Source organism: Citrus sinensis, chromosome 4 (genome assembly GCF_022201045.2).
Source record: "Citrus sinensis cultivar Valencia sweet orange chromosome 4, DVS_A1.0, whole genome shotgun sequence".
In the NCBI taxonomy this organism is placed as follows: domain Eukaryota; kingdom Viridiplantae; phylum Streptophyta; class Magnoliopsida; order Sapindales; family Rutaceae; genus Citrus; species Citrus sinensis.
Window position 1 is genome coordinate 2,864,409 of NC_068559.1, and position 23,001 is coordinate 2,887,409.

Here is a 23,001-nt window from a genome sequence, read left to right on the forward strand (position 1 = left end):
ATAATACAGCATTAAAAAAAAGAGAGCAATAATTAAAAACCTTTAAATTGTGGAGGCCACCCAAGGCATTGAGTCTCTGACTTCGGGTTTTTTAACCAAAATGCATCAATCCAGAATATTAGTACCCGCTCTCCAAGTCCAGTGGTTAATGATGCACGTAAGTATGATGGTATTGGGCTATGCAGCTCTTTTATGTGGATCATTATTATCCACGGCTCTTCTAGTCATTACATTTTAAAAAATTAATAAGGATTTTTAAGAAAAAAATTTAAAATGTAAACGGGTCATTTTATTTCTGTGAAATCCAATAAATAAATGAAAAAAAAAGTTTTTCTAAGTATTTTTTTTCAGAAATTAATATAAATATCAAGTGATTCAACAATAAGAATTTTGGAAGAGTTATATTATCAGTTTAAGATTTATCTTCTAACCATAAGTACTCTTTCTTGGAACAGTATTGGCTAACCAGACATGAGAGTCTTATTGGAATTGGGATCCAAAAGAAACTTGGGCATTTATTACTTGGACGATATTCGGTACTGAAGAAACAGTACAGTGCATAGGTTATAACAAAAATATATAAACAATAGGGGCCTACACGTAAAATGTACAAATCGGGTAAAATTTCAAGCAGTCCTTTAATTTCTTGGAATTCTTTTTGGGCCGGGGAGCGTGTGTTGTACATAGAACATAGCTCCACATTGCCCATGGACATTGTCCTCTCGTTTTATCTTCAAATTGTTAAGATATATAAAATAATATAATCGATTGATTTGCATGCTTTCATTTTGTTCATTCTTACCATCTGTTTCTGTAGAGAGCTGGAATGAACTTTAACGGACATGCATTTCGTTTTTAGCAAGAAAAGCAATGCGTGCAGTTAAGTGCCTTTTTTCAAGCATCCCCTTTAACGTATTTCTTGCTCGAAAGCATGATTCCGTTGCTAGAGATGAGGTCTTTATGGCATGGAGTCTTCTTTTAACTTGGACAACACTCAAATAATCTATATATATATATAATAACATAATTGCATCCAGCTTCAATACCAATATTCTTAAATTCTATTCCTTTCATACAACTTTTATCTCGTGCATATCGTTGAGACTATCTTTAATACTAATGTTGTTAATTTAGACTAGTTTAAATTCTTTTTCGGTTTAAATGATTTATGAGTCACGAGTCAATATTTTGTGTTTCCATCAGAGCCTTCGTGTGTAAACTCCTTTCCTTTTTCTTTTTTTTTTTCAAAGATGTTGACCCATTTTTAAACACATGTCGGAGCCTGTTAATATTTGCTTTTAATATGTACTTATGTTGAGCTTTTATCTATAAACTTAAGCTAGTGGATTGAGTTGTTTCTCTTATCCATATGTATATTATAATTAATTTAACATTTAAGAACGTATATAAAAAAAAACGTTCTTATTTGGTGCGGATGATTCACAAGGATTCTTTGTATAATGAGTTATTGATGACGTTATAGAGAAAGTTAGTTAATAGGGGAGAGAGTTCCCGAAATGGCATGAAGATTTAATTAATTAAGAACATTGTCACAGATATTGGATAAAGAACTACCAAAAAATATGTATATATATTCCAAGAATTTGCCCTTTTTTTGTGCTTAATTAACAATCGGCAGCAGGACTCAGGATTAGTAATTATATTACTATAAGATAGTGGTGAGTCCGATATTGACGATTGAGTTTAGGCTCGTAATGCCAGCTTTAGCGTTATATAGCAAATTAATTTAAAGCTAATCATCCCATTGACCTTGAAATGAGCTTATGAAGTATGAGACGGATTGCATTAATCTCAGTTAGTGCATAGAAATAGTTATATATATCATCAAATTAATTCATAACAAACTAAGACAAGATTCATGGTGCATGCCTAGTGGAATATACACTTTAATTGATACCCACACAATCTAATTTGAGCTTGAAACGGCTCCTCTTTTTCATAATTGTTTAAGAATTCATTCTCATTGGCAAGATTTTTGTAAATCAGAAGATGCAGTAGTCAGAATCTGGATTACACCAGTCAGTTAATTGTTTAATTATATATCCTCATATTTTTTTTCAAAGAATTGACTCCCAACGTTATGCCAATAAGGTAGATTAATGTTACAATGTCCAAGCCATGATAATGGCAGCATTAACAAATTGTCTGATTCGTATCATCCCATGTTTTTCAACCAATTAGGATATAATTTGATTGATGGATTCTGCTTAATATTCATCACAATTTTATAATGCGGCACTCATTAGAATTTATACCCAAAAAAATCTTAACTGAATATAAGGGGAATACCATGCTAGTTAACAAAATAAATAATAAAGTGGAATATATGCAGGCTAATTGAGCATATATCTACACTTGAAAAGAATGCTACTCAAAAACTTATCGCAATTGTATAAAGTTTGAAGCCTAATAGATTCAGTTAAATTTTATCTCATTATTCTCTATTTTTCAACTGTTGCACGTGTGACTTATTGTAATTTAAGTTAATTATAGCATATAAATATACTAATTTGCCTTTATTAAATTCAACGGCTATAGAAAAGTAAGGACAATGTCCCTTTGTCTGGTCTAGAAAAAATTCATTCATAACTCCTTATGTTTTATTCATTTTTATATAATAATATAGTTTTTATTTTGTTTTCTATGTCCCTAAATTAATCATATTTTCTTCAATTGGAGTTAGTGACTTATTTTATAAAATGAGTAGATTATATATTTATTGAATAAATTGAAATCATTAGAGGGCTAAAATGTTATTACTGCTTGAATTATTATAAAAATATCCTAATTGAAACCAAAGTATATGAGTATATTTTAATATCATCACTGGTATTATAGCAAAGCCTCTCCATAGTGATACTCTATATAAGAATAACATCTACTTTAATAATAATTATTTGTATGTTGTAAAAATTATATATTGTATCATATTAAATGTTTCAAATAGAATAAATATTTTTCAAAAGTTTTTGGGATAAATAATTTATTATTTAAAGTTGTTACCACTCCTTATAATATAGAAGTTACATTGAGAGAAAAATATTAAAGAAAATGCAAACATTTAAATTTTGAAAATGACTTTAAATATTCTCAACACTATATAAACCACAAGTATAAATTAGTTTATTCCTTTTATCAATGTCTATACATTACATTTGACATGCTTTTATTGTAGTTCATACTTTACTTCGGTATCACTTATACTAAAGATAATTAAGTTAAAAATAATAATTTTGTAACTACACTTCCATTAAGTTATTACCTTCTCATATTAATTCAATTAATTTGATTCTAACGTTATGACTATAGAGAAGTTTTAATGTAGAAAGTTAAAAAAAATATAGTAATAATTCACATTTTAATTGGTTTGTGGTTTATTTCCTTTGCAGTCATAGTTGCTTATTTTATTTCTATTATATCAAATTATTCAATAATTTCACATTTTCAATCAATAAAAAATTAAAAGGTTTAAATGGTACATTTATTATATATTATAAGCTTATTTATTATTTTATTGTCAATCTTTTATTAAATATATATGTTATGCTAAAAAAATTATGGTAAAAGCTCATTTAGTCCCTATATTTTAATATTAATGTCCATTTAATCCTTACACTTTTAAAAATACCTCGAAACATCCCTGCTGTTAAAGTATTGATACTCCTACCGTTAGTTTTTATTTTTTTTTACTTACTTTTACAATATTACCCTTTTATAATAATTTTTTTGGACATTAATAAAAAGAAAATAATTAAATTACCAATTTAACCCTAAAAAATAAAAATAAGAAAAATTATATTAATTTTTAATTGTCAAAAATTGTATGCAAACTACCAAGTGTGCAAATGGTGCTTGCAAAAAAATTATATAATTTTTTTATTTTTTAGGGTTAAATTGGTAATTTAATTATTTTCTTTTTATTAATTTCCAAAAAAATTATTATAAAAGGGTAATATTATAAAAGTAAGCCAAAAAAAAAAGTAACGGTAGAGGTATCAATACTTTAACGGTATGGATGTTTCGAGACATTTTTAAAAATATAGGGACTAAATGAATACTAATATTAAAATACATGGATTAAATATGCTTTTACCCAAAAATTTAATATCGTATTATTTGATATACAATTTTTTTACTTCTTTATATGCACCAATATTCACATAAATATCGACAATAATTTTATAAATTAGCGCAAAGGGATATAAAGTTTTAGGTTCCCCTGCAAATTATATAATATAATTATAATGTGCTCAATCTTATCCCATTATGGAATCTACTAAAAATCAACATATTATATATCTATTGTTACGTTCAAGCAAGGCCCACTAACTCATCATCCACTAGACAAACAAATGTTAGCTTTGAGAGCAACAGCCCTCCTTTTGCTCTCTCATTAATTAATTAGTGATCATCACTATTTCATGCGTGCTGAAAAGACTGCTGTTTCTGATGATGATTTAGAGAAATGGGTTTCTTCTCAAATAAATTAAAATTAATTTCATGATTTTACGTAGTGGAGTCCCTAGAATTTGCAAAGGAAACGTGTTGAGATAGCATTTGTTCCATGAAAAAGATCTCTCTTTAGCTCAGTATATAAGCAAGCTCCCAATCCATCTTTCTCACCAAAGAGACAAGACATGGAAAAGAAATTAAATTGCATCACACACACATATATGGAGTCGCTTGCTAGGTTTTATATTAGAGCCAAGCCATTTTTGGCTGTAATTTTGCTTCAGTTTGGATATGCAGGGATGTCAATATTCTCTAAGTTTGCCCTCAATAAGGGCATGAGCCCACATGTATTTGCCGTTTATCGGCATGCAGTTGCCACCATTGTTGTTGCTCCCTTTGCCCTTATTTTGGATAGGTACTTTTTTCAAAAAATTATTTTATCTTGTTTTTTTTTCAGGCTGAAGCTAGCGTTTAGTTTTATCTTTTTTTATCGCATACGTAAATACGTCCACACTTTAGAAAATGCTGATAGAAGCCATAACCAATCTGCATTTTGTTAATCATTTTTCTCATTTTGTCACTTTAACAAATGCATTTCTTCTCTCCTGCAAAAGCCTAAAATTTGTCCACAGAACAATGCTGATATTATATTGTCTGCATTTTGCACGTGCAGTGCAAATGTTTACACTGATGATTTTCATATATTACATTGACGATTTTGCATGCAAGTAGAGAAGGTGTAAGAACTAATCATCAAATGAATATTAATTGTTATCCAACAGGAAAGTGAGACCAAAGATGACCCTCTCCATTTTTGTAAAGATTTTATTGCTCGGCCTATTAGAGTGAGTAATCTTGATCATTAATATGCAGCAGTTTTTTAATCGTATATAAGTTGTTATTTTTTTAATCTTCTCTCTAGTTAACATTATTTTAAAGGGAATTCTGTCCAATTAACTTACTTGGTTGCAATTATTGTTCTTTTGCAGGCCAACAATTGACCAAAACTTGTTCTATACAGGGATGAAGTACACAACAGCAACCTTCACAACAGCCATGGCCAATGTTTTACCTGCCTTTGCATTTTTAATGGCTTGGATCATTAGGTAAAAAATTTTGTGATTTGTTTCAACATTAATTATTATAACAAAAGGGTATTAAATTAATCTAATTATAACGTCTTCTTTTCTCTTATAGGCTCGAGAAAGTTAATTTTAGGAAATTTCATAGCTGGGCAAAAGTATTTGGGACCATAGTCACAGTTGGAGGAGCAATGTTTATGACTTTAATTAAAGGACCTGTGCTTGATTTGCCATGGACAAATCACAATTACCATCAAGAATCTACAAGCAATTCAAGTGTGCAAAGTCCAATTAAGGGTGCTCTTATGATCACAATAGGCTGTTTTAGCTGGGCTGGTTTCATGGTTCTTCAAGTACGATTCCTCATAGTCAAAAAGCCATTAGTCATCATTATTGCATGTTATAATTTTAGTTATGTTAATTAATTATTAATTAAAAATGTCATTTACGTGTTCATTTTTTTAATAGGCAATTACGCTGAAATCTTATCCGACTGAGCTCTCCCTCACGGCTTTGATTTGCTTGATGGGCACAATTGAAGGCACGATTGTGGCTCTATTTCTAGAAAGGGGCAATGCCGCCGTCTGGTCTATACACTTAGATTCTAAATTGTTAGCAGCTGTTTACAGTGTAAGATTTCAAGTTAGACAAATTGATATGAAAAAACAGATTAGAGTGAGATAAAATTATATTTCTAGTTATTTATGATAAATTTTTATTTGGGTACATGCCAAATATTATAAATAAGCTGAAACAGCATATAAGTAAACTTAATTTGTACATAGCATATACGTTTGTAAAATTATTTATATAAGTAGTTTTTATAATTTTTACTAATTTGAATGCAGGGAGTAATATGTTCAGGGATTGGCTACTACGTCTCAGGCGTGGTAATGAAAGATAGAGGGCCAGTTTTTGTGACGGCTTTCAATCCTTTGTGCATGATCATTGTGGCCATTATGGGCTCTTTTCTTTTATCCGAAATTATGTATCTAGGAAGGTGCTTGTCATTTTCTCTCTACAACTTGCATCCATGCATCCGCAATAATAATACTCTAATTAATGATATTTTTATTCTAATTATTTACTAATACAAAGATTACTAATTAATTAAACAGTTTAGTTTGCATCATTTTTAAAGAACTATTGAATAATCAGCCACTAATTAACTTTCATCAATAATTTTCAGGGTTGTTGGAGCAATTATCATTGTTGTTGGCTTGTACTTAGTTTTGTGGGGAAAGAGCAAGGATCAAAACACACAAAGTCCAGGCAGCAATATTAAAGAATTAGCTGCATCAAGTTATCTTCACGATCAACAAATGGCTAAGACGAGTACCAAGATTGGGGCTTCAAATGATCGAGGATCAGGAGCTGATGAATTTGTTTGAGATATATAAGGATCAAGATACGGGCTAGCTGCTTAATTAATTTCTGCTTGGAATCGGAAACTTTTTTTTTTTATTAAATCTAATTCTGAAGAAAACTTTCTAGGCAAAGTTTGATCCATGTGTAAGTGTGTGATTTTTGAGTTCTGAATTGCTTTAAGATTGATTGCAGGATCGTGCTTTGTTTTCTAATGACATATCGAATTATGTTTTTTTTTTAAAACAATATATAATTATGTTAATTGTGAATTATCCAAGGGGGATGCTTGATTCAACTTTTGAAAAAAAATTGTTCATGTTACTCCCCAATTTATTATTAATTTCATGACCTTGTCTATAAATTATAAAATGTATATCCTTTTACTGAAAGTTTAGAACTTCAGTTGGCATTTACTATTTCATTACATGCGGCATGTATTAATAATATATGACGTTTTAAACCCATAATGTTTCCCTTGTCTCGTATGTTAGTACGAATTACATTTTTTAATTGAAAGATATACGAGTAGAATCATTTCACTAAGAATTCTTAAGCAGTCACGGAACCAGGATTTCGGTTCCATGGGGGCCACAATAGAGAAATAAAAATCTTTGTGGGGCATTATCATAAGAACTGTAGAGTGGGCACCAAATAAAAACTATCACGGAATGTGTAAAACTTCAATGAAGGCCCTTATCTTTTTTAATTTTGCTTTTAACTCTAGGGTCAGGGCCACCGAGGCCTAGCCTAAACATAGTTCCACATCCACCCCCTAGTCTTAATTGTCTTCTACCTGATTCTATAATTTTATCACATTATTAGAAAGAGGAAAGATAATTTGGGATGTATCTACCTACTATTCAAACTAATTACTCCAATAATATTTTAGTATTAAAAATCATGCTTCTTTTATCTTAATTTTCGAATTAGTTAACATATAGACTAAAAAAAAAGAAAAAAGTAGCGGCATCCATTTACTATAGGTTTAGTTACCACTTGATTAAGATTCACACTCAAAATCTTAAGGTCAAAACTTATTTTGGTATCGTGTGTTGACCCTTGACTAAAGGTTTGAAGGTAGAAGTGAAGGAGAGAATGAGACGTATCATATTTATAGTTTATCTAATTTTGTAGGGAAATTATCATTGCATCACATTTTTTTTGCCTTATGTTCATCCAACCACCACAAAATTCTAACATATTCTATGCACCACATTTCTTTTGAAATTTGTATCAATTAGCCACTTTTACACTAACACTGTTAAATAATTTAAATGAAATAATAATTTTACTCTTAAATAAATTAAAAGACAATGTTATCTTAAAAAAGCTTTGAAAAATAAAAAAATGATAATTATAAAAATAACCAAAAATTTAAAAAATAAATCTAAAATAGAGGTGCTCAGTTGATTTTTATTAAATTTAGATTTTACAAAATTTTAATAATTATTTTTATTAAAAAATTATAATTTTACAAATTTTTAATAAAAAATAACTGAATTTATTTATTAAAAAATAAATCCCAAAATTTTAATAATTTAGGGGATTTTTATTAATTCCCAAAATTTTGTAGTTATTTTTATAATTATAATTTTTTATTAAAAATAAAAATTCTAATTTTTGGATTTATTTCTTTATTAAATGTAAGGGTATTTTTATAATTATAATTTTTTATTTTCAAAGATTTTACAAGATAAAATGATCTCTTAGTTTATTTAGAGGTAAAATTATCATTTCATTAAAATTATTTAACGGTATTAGTGCAAAAGTAGCTAATTGATACACATTTCAAAAGAAAGGTGGTACAGAGAATATGTTAGAATTTTGTGGTGGTTGGATGAATATAAGGTAAAAAAAAGTGGTGTAATGATAATTTCTCAATTTTGTACTAAAATTTCAAGTCACTAACAAATAATATAATGAGGCAAAATATTTAAAAAAAAAAAAAAGCATGTGGGAGATGCAAATATCCTAGCTGTGAACTGAATGTGGTAATACATACAAAATAAATTAGGGTCAGGGTTTAGGGATCTGAGATCTATCTAATTACTTTTTGACCAACTACTTATGCTGCGTTTACTTTTTGGATTGGAGTGGGAATCCTGAGGAGTGGGAATCCTTGGATTATGAGTGTGGAGTGAGAGTGGGACTATAGTGTTTACTTAGACTAAATGAAAATATGAATTGTCAATCAGAATCCCAATTATTTGTTTACTTTGTCTTGGATTGGGAGTAAATTGTTTTAAATTATAATTTTATCCTTATGTACAGAATCATAATTTGTAATTAAAAAATTAATAAAAAATATATTTGGAAAATAAAATAAATATTTTATTATATTTATAAATTAATAATAATTACTAATATTCTTAATTATGTAAATCATAATTTTTTATTAATTTTAATTTAAATTATGTGAATAAAAATTATTAATAATAGCAACACAAATGAAATATTATTATTGATAATATAGTACAAAATTAATATATTTTTAGAATAAAATATTTATTATTATTATTAATTAAATAAATAATTAATATTTATTAAAATTAATGTTTAATATTATTAATTTAAATATAATATTTATTTATTTTTATTTTATTAAATTTAATAAAATAAATATGATATAATTATTATTTTTAATAAATATGATATTATTTATTTTATTAAATATTATTTATTTATTTTATTAAATATTATTTATTTATTTCAATTTTAATTATAAGGATAAAATGGGAAGAGGGGGGAGTGGATTCCCACTCCCACCTCCCCCCATGGGAGTGGGAATCCCACTCCCCACTCCAAAATTGAGTGGGAGCCACGGATTCCCACTCTCACTCCCCCATTTTTTAAGGTAAGTAAACACTGGAGTGGGAGGAATTCACACTCCACACTCCCACTCCAACAAGTAAACATTACCTTAAAGAATCATAAAGGCAGTAAATATGGAGAAACTATGTGCTTATATGAGAAGACGAAGACATTGGGGACCGAGATGCTATTATCCTGCAAACCAAAGTTTGTCTTTCTATAAGTAGGGTGTTATCTTTTATTTATTTATTTTTTTAAGGTAGGGTGCGAGTCAAGCTCAATTTTATTTTTTGCCCCTTACCTCTAAAATTTAAATTCAGTTAGTCAGTTAAATTAAACTATTAAAAAGCCACTCAACCACTTTCTTAAGGACTTTTTTTGGCTTTCATGAATGACATGGGAAGAGAAAATGAAGATTTTATGATTAATACCTCAATAATAATCCACTTCCATACATTATCTTAATGGTTGCATAGTACAATTTGAGCGTCGATCTCATTAAAGAGAAACTATAATATGAGTAATGTTAGAAATTTTAGTATTTATGCTTTAACTTGAGTCTTAATTGATGTGACAGTAATATATTAGATTAATTATTGATGCTCAACATGATATCGTAGTTATAAATAAGTTGCCACATCAATTAAGATTCAAATATTGATATCTATCACACCAACGTTTTGACTACATGATTCTCCAATAGTAAGGATGCTCTGCACATAAAACCTATCAAATTAAGCCTACCACATTCACAATTAATTGATTTCTTCTATAGCTAGCTTTTGTGTTTACGTCGGCAACAAATGAGATTCATGATTGTTAGAAATACTCAATTTTAAAATCGAAAGCATTTAATTCGATCTTGTTTTAGCCTTCTAGGATCGACGTGTCGACACGACTGCTTTGCTTTAAGCCGAATAAACCGCGGGTGGTTATGATTCTTGTAAAATGTTCTTTTTGTAATTTAAGGAAACACAGTGGCCAATTTACCTACTACATATTGCCTAGAACATAAAACAAAACAAGCGTATTATCAATACCTTCTTAATCCATGCATTATAAATGAACATAATAAATAAGCTAACTTTATGTACATAAAAAATTATACTTCTTTGTGCGTGCATTTGTTGAATTATCAGAGAGAAGGAGAAGAAAAAATTATGTCTGAAAAGTGCAGCAGTACTCAATTTCTGAGTCATCATGCAAAGCCCTATTTGGGTGTTATTTTCATGCAATTTTGCTCGTCAATTATGTCAATAATTACGAAGATTGCTCTAACTCAGGGTATGAGCCAACATGTGTTGGTTGCATATCGCATGGTCGTCGCTACAAGTCTCATTGCTCCTTTTGCCATCGTTTTAGAAAGGTACCTTAATTTTTCTCTTAATGCATTAGTACTTTTTGTGTGCAAATCATCAACGAATTGAAGACATGTATTGCATTATTACAGGAAAACGAGGCCAAAGATGACATTTCGAATCTTTGCTAAGATCGCGTTGCTTGGTTTATTCGAGTAAGGATTATTTTCCCATAAATTGAGCAAAAATATTGTACTTCAAGCTATACATGATGATCGGATCTCTAAATTGGACTCGTGAATTTAATACTAAAACGTGTAATGCAGGCCCGTAATTGGCCAGAATTTGTATTTCACAGGTCTGAAGTGCTCTACAGCTACTTTCACAGTGGCCATGTGCAACATTCTTCCTGCACTGACATTTTTAATGGCTTGGATATTTAGGTCAGCCGCAATAAATTTTTTTATAGCTAATTAAGTAAATTTGCGAAGAAAAATTATAAACTTTGTGAAGAATTTTGCAATATGCAGGCTTGAAAAAGTGAAGACCAAAAGCATGCGTAGCCAGGCAAAGATATTGGGCACCATTGTCACAGCTGGAGGAGCAATGTGTATGACACTTCTCAAAGGACCAATTTTGGAATTTCCTTGGAAACAAGTTAGAATTTTACACAATCAATTGGAAACTGGCACTCACAATAAGGAAGAACATATGACAAAGGGTGCTTTGATGATAGCAGCTGCGTGTTTTTCCTGGTCTTGTTTCATCATTTTACAAGTAAGAAATTAATCATGCTATAAGTTCATATATGTGACTCTCTAGCTAGCTAGCTAGCTAGTCAGTAATGGTGAACTTTATCGTTGCTAGGAAATTAACGATTATCTGGGGTTGTTTTTTTTTTTTTTTTTTTTTTTTTTTGCAGGCATTCTTGTTGAAGTCATACCCGGCAGAGCTCTCTCTGACAGCTTTAATGTGCTTTGTAAGCTCGGTTGAAGGCACCATTTTGGCCTTAGCAATCGAACAGGGGAACACAGGAATCTGGTTATTGCATTTTGATGCCAAACTTTTGTCTGTGCTCTATGGTGTAAGTGGGTTGATTTATCATAAACCATGCTTCTGAAACTAAAATGACAATGGTCAATTTATCCAATAGGGAGTATTTCAATTTGCATATGGGATTCTAGTAGTGGTATCTATTATCTAAGTTGATAACTAATGTTTGAGTGGGTTAGTTCTACCATATCTAACCAAAGTTTTTCGCGTGAGGACGAACAAAATTATTTTACTTTAAAATAGTGGAAAAAATATTTTAAAATCACAAAAATTTCTCTACTCGAATATAATAAATTTTGTTTAAACAACCTCATCATATTATCATACTGATGTAATAGAACTATCCCACAATCCTTATACTTACAAATTGATAACTGACATTGATTACTCTACCCAATGAACATATTTGTTAGTATTGATTAATCTAATCAATAAACTAACCTTTCGAGTTGGATACTAATTTCAATGCCAATCTCCAAAATGTGTATAAGTGTGGATGTTCGCGTGCAGGGATTTGTGTCTTGCACAGCTTATTTCATTATGGGGTGGTTGATGAAGAGAAAGGGTCCCGTTTTTGTGAGTTCATTTAATCCATTAAGCATGGTTATAATTGCAATTTTGGGCTCATTTTTCATAGCTGAGGAACTCTTTCTAGGAAGGTATGCATGAAACGGCTAATTTCTTATTGAAATTGAAAGGAAATAGTATGCATACAGAATATGGAAAGATTATTAATTTTGCTTCCATTGGATTTTCTTTAGGATTGTGGGAGGAATCGTTATTGTCATTGGTCTATATATGGTTTTGTGGGGCCGGAGCAAGGATCAATTCCCATCAAGGTAGAGACAACATGTTGATTGATTGGGGCTTTTTCAATAGCAATATAAAAAAAAAATCAAAAGGTAATAAATATATAAATTTGAAACGGGAAGGGTTGTGTGGCATTGTCACTAATTTTTTTTATGCAAAAATGAAAAAAAATAGTTTGGGCATTTTCGATGGGTGCTGGACTCATGGTGGAATTGGAAAAATTGAGATTAATAAAAAAATATTAATAAATTTGTGGGTTATTTAAATATTAAATTAATATTAATATTTATGGACTTCATTTTAGTTTGTAAAGTCTAACTTTTTAAATTTTATTTAAAAGTCCTGCGAGTGAGAATTTAAATGTAAATTTATGCTGTGGGCTTGAGTATAATTTACTGGGAGCTTGCCCCTAATCCCCATCAAACTCTTTTATCAATGAGGAGACACTATTCGATCAACAAATAGTTAGAACGGACGGTAATGATTTAGAAAATGCTTACAAATTATGCAAGAGTGAATTCTCTATTAACTTAGTATATATCACTGTATAAGAGCTCCAATGCGATCCTATCTTTCTAGTATTGACTGCGGATTTCTCTCTTACAGGTCCTCTTAGCACTTATTATATTCTTTTTAAGTTTCCGTCTTATGCCCTGTTAAATATTTTGAAAGTTTCTTTCTTTCTTTTTTTTTTTTATTGCTTTATTGCTTTGCATCTTTTTAGGAGAAAGGCCCGTTACATTCCTCTAAATTGCTGTATTATTTTGTTTAAATTAATAAATTTCCCTCGTAGGTTACCCAACCCAAAAAAAAAGAATGTACCAAAATCAAATATTGAATATTTCACCTACCTAAATTAACCAACTTGTATATCAATTTTATTTGGGATCATTTTGTACCCTCTTGGTAAAGTGTATTAGAAGACCAATTTGATTCGATATATATAAATGAATCACATGCAGGCTAAATTATGATGTTTTAAAAACCAATTTTGGATCCAAATCATATCTCATAATATATATGACTTGCTTAGTGCTTATTATTTAGCTAAAGCAGCCCGTTCCAACTTACACTAGCCTAGTCCTTCATTCTCAGGTGCAGACATTCTTATATGTTTTAATACGGACACATTGTTAAATTGTATGATTTAATAAAATTATTTTCACTGTACTATAAAACCGTGCAACTTAATAGTAATCTGCAGTGATTGTATTAAGTCTCACGACTTACCAGTATGTCTATATAAAAAAATGAGAACACCTGTGCTAAAAAAGGCCTTGATTGAGGCAAAGTGAACATGAGTGTACTATTAAATGTTTCTTATTGGAGCAATGATATTTTCGTTTTATTATGGACAATTATCCACTGACCGCTTATTTTTTCGTACTTTTTCAAAAATACACAATTCTTAATTTTTTTTTTGTTGAACTCCACTCGAAATTATATTATTTTGCACATGTTCACTTCTGTCTTCGAACTATTAAGAGAACTAATGGAATATTATATAAATGACTTTTAAAGCCCCAAATGTAAAAGGGCAACTATCCACCAACCATCTATTTTTTCGTATTTTTTTAAAAATACACAATTCTTAATTTTTTTTTTTTTAGCTCCACTTGAAATTATATTGTTTTGCACATATCTACTTCTATTTTCAAACAATGTCGTTGTGAAATGATAAATTTACCCTTATGATGTCAGCAAAGTTCTAATAGTATTATAACAGGAGTGGACTAGTGAAAAAAAAATTAACTTCAGGTGGAGCGCTAAAATTTTTTTTTTAAAAAAAAAAGTTAGAAAAAACAAGTATTCGGTAAATAATTACCTTAAATTAATTTATGATTATTTAGGTACGCTGGACTAGGCTGGGCTGGGCTTTCTCTCTCTTCTGAAGAATGTTATGGCTGCATTGTGCATTTGGAATATGAGTGGAGCTTCCCACAAAATATGTACTTGTAATAAGTCCTTAAAAAAATAGTTTTAAGATTCCGTGAAGTGCATGATCCCCATTTATACGATCTTGTTGATTTAAAGTATAATTGGGATTTTAATCCGCTACAAATGAAGAACAGAAAAATCAATAGTTAATGCGAAGGATATAAAAATAAAAATTGGAGCCTATAAACGCACCTTTAATGAAGGACAAATTTGGACGAGAAGGAGCTATATTAGGATTTTTTGTTATCACACATACAAGTCTATCTTATCCTGCTGCACATGCAAGACTCTGACTTGTATGCATTACACTTCGTCTTGTATTATTAGACATATAGGACATTGGAAATTCTAGGGATCCAAACAAAATAAATTTAAACATAGAAGTCTAAATTCATGATAGAATTCTTCTACAAATATCTTTAATTAAATACATCCCAAAGTAATCTGGATTAAAATGAGACATTTTTCCTTTTTTTTTTTTTTTGTTTTCGTTCCAAAAGAGGCATAAGAAAAAAAAAATTGAATCGACTGTTCGAGTATTCCGATACCAATATACTGGAATCGAATTATGATATCTTTGAACATTGGGATACTGATACTCTACCGTCTGAGTAATAGTCAGATCAGATTATCAATAAAATTACTCCTTCTCAACAAAAAAAAAAAAAAGAAAAGTAAAATTATACTATCTAACGTCGCGTGTGAGACGGGGCCAGGGTACCCTAGTCATAACGTAAATGTCGACGAATGCTCAAATGCAAAGTTTTGTTTATATGAAAAGTCCGAGACAAGGAATCTAAAATCGAACAATTACTTCTATATGGACTAATTGACTTGGGTTTCCTCCGATGACTAATCTTCTTAATTTCCACAAATTAACGACTTGACTTGGAAGCAATCTGGACTGATTGATGTAGTTTGCAGTAATTGCGCTAGCTGTTAATGAAACTCATTAAGGAATTTTGATATTGAGGTTAGGCAACCGTAATTTAAATCTTATAACATTAAAGTGTTTACTAAATACTTTGTTTAGAAACTAAGGTGATTTGATCAATCACTTTTAAAATGAAATATTTATAATATTTTTATTATTTTTATCAAAATTATTATTTAAAATTTATGTTTATTACATACTATTAACTTCTATTTCATATTTATAGTTTTTTTTTTCTTTCATAATAGCTGCAGCTTAAAAGGTACAATACCTCAATACCAAACTAGACATTAGTTATAGCCATATCCACGAGAGATTTTAGAGTATATCAGAAATATTACACTTAGTTAATATATATATACCGTATGTGTATTTATTTTAAAAATCATCACATAATTCATAATTATATTTAATTGAACTACAAATATCATACATCCATTAATTCAGTAATGTATCTCTCGTACACAATAGAATTCCACCTTTTCCGCACATACTACTGTTCAATTTCCATTTTCCACACAAATAACGACATGATGTGATTTCATTATTATTTTTTTAAAAAAAATTAAGTCCTTTTTTTGTTTAATAAGTCATACTTTATAGTAATATCAGTATATAACTTCTATTTTATCACATTTCATATGAATTATTTAATTAATTGAATTTTAGTTTTCAAAGGCCACACAGAGAGAACGTGGCGAGCCGCGTTCAACTTTTGGGACGCACCATGCATACCATACCTAATTTTGCAATAAAGTTTTCAAAGGCCACACAGGGAGAACGTGGCGAGCCACGTTACACAGCTATGAAGTCAACAAGCCAAAACAAATATGAAGTCAGCAAGGACATAAAGGGCATTTATTTTACCCATCAATTTTATTCCTCTCACCCCAAGTCTTTGAATATTCAGATATTCAGTACAAAATAATTATTCCACGGAAATGTGGAATTGGTCTGTGCTGTTCAAAGAAAGTGGCTTAAATGTGATTGAAAACTCTCATATTTTTCCATGTCTCGTTTAATTTATATAACATTTACTTTCGAGAAGCCAGTCAGAAAGCTACTTCATGTGAACATACACATTCACAGGCTGACTAACGACTTGAAGAAGACCTCCAATGCTTGACTCACAATTTTCTCCTGTCAAATATCTAATAATTCCTTAAATTTCTTGTCAATTCTCTATTACGGTTAGCGCTAGGCTGGTGATGTAATTAATTAACAAAAAAAAAAGCTCTCTCTCTCTATATATATAAAACATATCAGATTATCACATTCACATTTGATTTTTTTTTAATTTTTTATTTACAATACTCAATTTTAACATCGAAAGCATTTAATTCATTATTGTTTTACCTTTCTGGGATGTGTTTGCACCATTGCTTTGCTTTATAAGGAATAAACAGTGGCTGGTTTCATGTTGCGTTAACTGTCACGACCCAACCTAAATCTGGTAATATATTGTCCGTTTTTCGTCTTAATAAAGACTGCACGATTTTATTCTTGGGATGTCCATACACCCCACAACGCATCTTGTCAATTAAAGTGTGGATCACCTCTTATAAACTCAGCATCTCTCCTATACTTTGTCGATGTGAGATTTGCCTAGGGTGTTACATACACCCTCCCTTAAGGGCTTAGCGTCTTTGCTGAAGTTTGCCCCACCATCGCTCAAGAGGACACGCGGGGCCGCTCTGATACCATCTGTCATGACTTAACTGAGACCTAGTAAGATATTGTCCGTTTTTCGCCTTAACAAGTCCCGCGCGGTTTTGTTCTTGGGGCGCCCATACACCCCAAAATGCGTCCTATCAATTAAGGTGTGGATTACCTCTTATAAACCCAACATTTCTATCGTGCTTTTGCCGATGTGGGATTCGCCTCGGGTGTTACATATACCCACTCTTAGGGACTCAGTGTCCTCGCTGAGGTTTATCCTACCATCGCTCAAGAGGACACACGAAGCCGCTCTAATACAATCTATCACAACCCAACCCATATTTGACAATATATTGTCCGTTTTGGGCCTTAACAAGGCCCACACGATTTTATTCTTGTGACGCCTATACAACCCAAAACATGTCTTGTCAATTAAAGTGTGGATCATCTCTTATAAACCCAACATCTCTCCCGTGCTTTGTCGATGTAGGATTTACCTAGGGTGTTACATTTACTTTCTGGAGTAGGAGTGAGGAGTGTGGATTCCTCCCACTTCAGTGTATACTTGCACATTTTAAGGGAGGATTGAGAATTACACTCCGTGTATCCCACTCATTTTTGGATTGGGGAGTGGGAGTGGGACTCCCATTCCACTCCCACCTCTTCCTTTTTTACCCTCCTTTTATTAAATTTAATAAAAATAAAATAATTAATATTATATTTAAGTAAATAATAAATTGGTTTGATTCTAAGTTAAAATTACTTAAAAATAATATTATTATATTAATAGAGAATTAATAATATTACTATATACTATCTTTATTTGAAAATATAATATTATTATATTTATTTAAAAATAATAGTATTATATTTATTTAATATCAATAATTAATAATAATAAATAGTTTATTCTAAGAAAATATTAATTTTGTACTATGTTAATAATAAAAATGTTTCATTTATGTTACCCTTATCAATAATTTTTAATTTACATAATTAAAATTAAAATTAATTAAAAAATTATGATGTACATAATTAAGGATATAAATAATTATTATAAATTTACAAATATAATAAAATAAATGTTTAGTCATGAAATATATTTTTTAATAGCTTTGTAATTAAAAACTACAATTCTTTAAATAAGGGTAAAATTATAATTTAAAACTATTTACTCCCAATTCAAGACGAAGTAAACACATAAATTAGATTCTAATATCTATTTCATTCTTCCATTCCAGTATAAGTAAACAATATACTCTTACTCTCACTTCACACTCTCAATCCTAGAATTTCACTCCAATTCAAAATGTAAACGCTACCTTAATTCTTTTTAAAAGTGTTTCTTTCTTACAGTTTGAGTCTATTTTTCAGCCAATAGACTCAAACTGGTTTTAATCTATGTATTCTTTAAAAATCAACTAAAATGCACTTTTTTTAGTTATTTTCATACCTGTTGAATTAAACTTTTCAACTGTCTTGTAGAAACTATGTCTAATGTAATTTTAAGATTTAAATAAATCTGACATGTTGTCATTTTACATTATAAATTAAAGGTAAAAGAGTCAAATTAAAATTAGGTTTAAAAGAACATGGTAAAGAGACTTATGTAAAGGAAAGAATTTTATTGACTAATTAGTTAAGCTTTTCTTTATTTTAAAATCTTTAAAAATGATTTTTTTTGGGGGGGGGGGGGGGGGGAATATCCCACTGGTTAAAGGAGCATTTACATTTTACTATTTTGGTATTCAAGGGGTCAATGTTACGTACCACTTACGGCATGCCTAGAAAGACAAACGTGTTTTCAGAAACCATGCAAAACAAATGGGCATTAACAAACAAATATTTTGTCTATAAGTACACTTTCATGGTGCATTTGTGTTTGAGACATCAACAGAGAGAAAGAAAATTGAAGGGGAAAAAAAAATGGCTGTGAAGTTCAACACTCAGTTTCTGAGTCATAATGCAAAGCCCTACCTGGGTGTTATTTTCATGCAATTTTGTTATTCAATTATGTCTGTAATTGCAAAGCTTGCTCTAAATCAAGGTATGAGCCCATATGTATTGGTTGCATATCGCATGGTCGTTGCTACAATTCTCATTGCTCCTTTTGCCTTTGTTTTAGAAAGGTACCTTTCTTAATTTTTTTTTTTCTCTTAAAATGAATTAATACAACTTACGCGTAAATAATCAATAACGTCGAAGACATTATTTATCACCTTCTCACAGGAAAACAAGGCCAAAAATGACATTGCCAATCTTCGCTAAGATCGCGTTGGTTAGTTTGTTCGAGTAAGAGTTTTTCCCCACAAATTAAAGCAAAAATATTGCATTTTAAACTATTTATGGATATGATGATCGGATTTCTAAATTAGACTCGTGAATTTAATACTAGAATGTTTAATGCATGCAGGCCTGTAATTAGCCAGAATTTGTATTACACTGGGATGAAGTACACTACGGCAACTTTCACAGTGGCCATGTGCAACATTCTTCCTGCATTGACATTTCTAATGGCTTGGATCTTTAGGTCAGATGGAATCACTCTATACATAAGCTTAAGTAACTTTGTGAAGAAATGTTATAAAGTTTTTGAAGGATATTTTCACTATGCAGGCTTGAGAAAGTGAAGATTAAAAGCACGCATAGCCAGGCAAAGATATTGGGCACCATCGTGACAGCTGGGGGAGCAATGTGTATGACACTTTTCAAAGGACCAATTTTGAAATTTCCATGGAAGCAAGTTAGACTTTTACATAATCAGTTGGAAACTAGCATACAAAATAACGAAGAGGATCTGACGAAAGGTGCTTTATTGATAGCAGCCGGGTGTTTTGCCTGGTCTTGTTTCATCATTTTACAAGTAAGAAATTAATCATGCCATAAGTTCATATATATGTTACCTTCTTATTATTGTCATTGCTGTTTGCTAAGAAAGATCATCGATGGTGGCTTTCTGTAGGCATTTCTGTTGAAGTCATACCCGGCAGAGCTCTCTCTGACAGCTTTAATTTGCTTCATGAGCTCGGTTGAAGGCACCATTTTGACCCTAGCGATTGAACGCGGGAACACAGGAATCTGGTTATTGCATTTTGATGCCAAACTTTTGGCCGTGATCTATGGTGTAAGTGGTCCTCAACTTATCATAAATCGTCTCTTGAAACTAAATTGAAAATGGTCAATTCATCCAAATAACGTGTGCCTGGTTTCTGAAATACGGGTATCTAAGTCGAGAAATATACAAAAGTTTTTAACTTTAAAATATTATGTGTCCAACTATTTGGAAGTCAACAGATTTTCTCTATCCTCACAAGATAGACATTAGCATAATCACGTCATAGAAATGTCTCGCCTAAATTTTCACATCTAAGTCAGTCCCTACATTGATAACTAGTATTGGTTGCTCTACCCAGTAAACTAGCCCTTTGAGTTGGATTGCTAGGTTTTAGTAATGTCAATCCTTGTAATGTTCTAATTGTCGATGTTTGCATGCAGGGATTTGTATCTTGTACGGCTTATTTCATTATGGGATGGCTGATGAAGAGAAGAGGTCCTGTTTTTGTGAGCTCTTTTAATCCACTGGGCATGGTTATAATTGCAGTTTTGGGCTCATTTTTTCTAGCTGAGAAACTCTATCTAGGAAGGTATGCATCAAACGGTTAATTCCTTATTGAAATTAAAAGGGAATTGCATGCATGCTGAGTATGGGAAGATTATTTATTTTGTTACCATTGAATTTTCTTCAGGATTATTGGAGCAGTTATCATTGTTATTGGTCTATACATGGTTTTGTGGGGCCGGAACAAGGACCGATCCCCATCAAAATCTGATAACAATGAAGTGACACAGCCTGATCAACAAATGGCTATAAAATCTAATATGACAAATGAGGTGACACCACCTGATCAACAAATGGATAGAACAAACGGTGGTGATTTAGAGAATGCCATCAATTGATGCAAGACTTTATTAACTTAATTATCAGATCGAGCTCCATATGCAGACTTCACTCTTTTAGGTCTTGTCAGCCACTTTTATTTACTAGTTTTATCATTGTCAATTTTTCTTGAATTTTTTTTTTGATTATCACTTTTAGTCCTTTGCATCTTTTTGAGGGTTAAAGACTCATTAACTCGCATTGTACTACTTTATTTTATAATTAATAAATTTTCCTTGTAGTAGAGGCTGCCTACCAAAATAAAAAAAATATAAAAAAAAAGTGTGTATATAGATAGGGGTGGGCACAAATCCATTTGGTTTAGTTTGATTTTGAATCGAACTGAACCGATTAGTTTTTATCCAATGCATAATTCGAATTGAGGTTCTGATTTGGTTTGGTTTTTTGTGGATACCATCTTATTTTTGCCCACTCCTAGATGCTCTTGCACATTTTACCTGGTCCTCTGATGGTGTACGCCAAATTAAATATAAGTTTTATTTGGTATCACTTTCTTCCCTCTCGATGAAATATATTAAAAGACCTATTTGATTATATTAAAAAAAATTCTGATGTAAGCTAAGTTATGGTGTTTTGGAAATTAAATCTAGAGACAAGTTATACCAAAATAATAATAATAGATATTTTAATATTTAGATCCTAAATTGTACTCCAACAACATGTATCACTCATCTATTATATGATAAATTTTATAATTAGAAATTTTTTATAAAACCATTAAGTAATGAATACCACATCAATTAGCATACAAGTTGGGAATATAAGGAGCAACCTTCTTAAAACTCAGAACCTAGATTTGAGCTTCAATGTGTGTATGAGTTAGTAAAAAAAATTGGGATTCAAATATCAAGATCTCTAACATTATTGATATTGAAATTGTATTTTCAAACAATATCCCATTTCATGAAATTTATTTTATTAAGAGTAAACTCCAATTGATCATCCCTTCAAATAGAATGACAATCTTTAATTTGCCCTTTCTTTTTTTATTTTTAACGAAAATATAAGGCAAATGTGAGATGTATTGATGTATTTATTTTTTTATCTTCTTAACAGAAAATGAGGTAAATTGATGTTTTCATTCTTTGGGGGATAAATTGAATATTGTCATTCTAAATAAAGGGTAAATTAAAGCTTAAACTTTAATTAATAGGTGTGTATATTTCTACCCCATTATTTGTGTAAATCCATCCCCGTTCTACAAAATACTTACAACAAGTTAACATTATTTTAATAAATATAAATCAACAAAAAAAATTTGTACAATTAATTAATTAAATCCCTTGTATAATTTTTTTTTTTAAGCTTTCTTTAACCATCTTTGACCATTAAGGTTGCTTTAACATAAGGTTTACTTGAAATTTTTTTCTCATGACATAAAATGACCCAGTTGTCCCAATAAATATGTGTACAATTAAATAATTATGTCATTAATTTAATTTTATAACTCATAATCTAACCTTTTAAAATAAAATCTAGTAATTTTCAGTATCTTATATGTAAATGATATAAATTTAACTGTCTAATAATTTACATGAGTCAAAAAAAAGAAAAAACCTATGTCAAAAAAATTATGATAAATTTAATTAATTAATTTTTTAAAATTATTTTTATTTA

The 23,001-nt window shown here is 30.3% G+C and overlaps 2 protein-coding genes across 2 annotated transcripts; both read left to right on the forward strand.

Annotated features, from left to right (window-relative positions):
* Positions 1 to 4,648: 4,648 nt before the first annotated feature.
* On the forward strand, positions 4,649 to 12,945 carry LOC102630789 (uncharacterized). The gene is made up of 14 exons (XM_006486434.2): positions 4,649 to 4,888; positions 5,256 to 5,318; positions 5,463 to 5,579; positions 5,671 to 5,908; positions 6,024 to 6,185; positions 6,404 to 6,555; positions 6,745 to 6,944; positions 10,815 to 11,100; positions 11,185 to 11,247; positions 11,359 to 11,475; positions 11,563 to 11,809; positions 11,955 to 12,116; positions 12,596 to 12,744; positions 12,847 to 12,945. The coding sequence occupies exons 1-14, from the start codon at positions 4,659 to 4,661 to the stop codon at positions 12,926 to 12,928; spliced, it is 2,268 nt and encodes a 755-aa protein (XP_006486497.2). The 5' UTR covers positions 4,649 to 4,658; the 3' UTR covers positions 12,929 to 12,945.
* Positions 12,946 to 19,335: 6,390 nt separating this feature from the next.
* On the forward strand, positions 19,336 to 21,609 carry LOC102608447 (WAT1-related protein At2g39510-like). Its single transcript, XM_006485998.4, has 7 exons — positions 19,336 to 19,555; positions 19,656 to 19,718; positions 19,840 to 19,956; positions 20,043 to 20,289; positions 20,389 to 20,550; positions 20,922 to 21,070; positions 21,173 to 21,609. Exons 1-7 carry the CDS (start codon positions 19,353 to 19,355, stop codon positions 21,381 to 21,383), a joined length of 1,152 nt encoding a protein of 383 aa, XP_006486061.1. The 5' UTR covers positions 19,336 to 19,352; the 3' UTR covers positions 21,384 to 21,609.
* Positions 21,610 to 23,001: the final 1,392 nt, after the last annotated feature.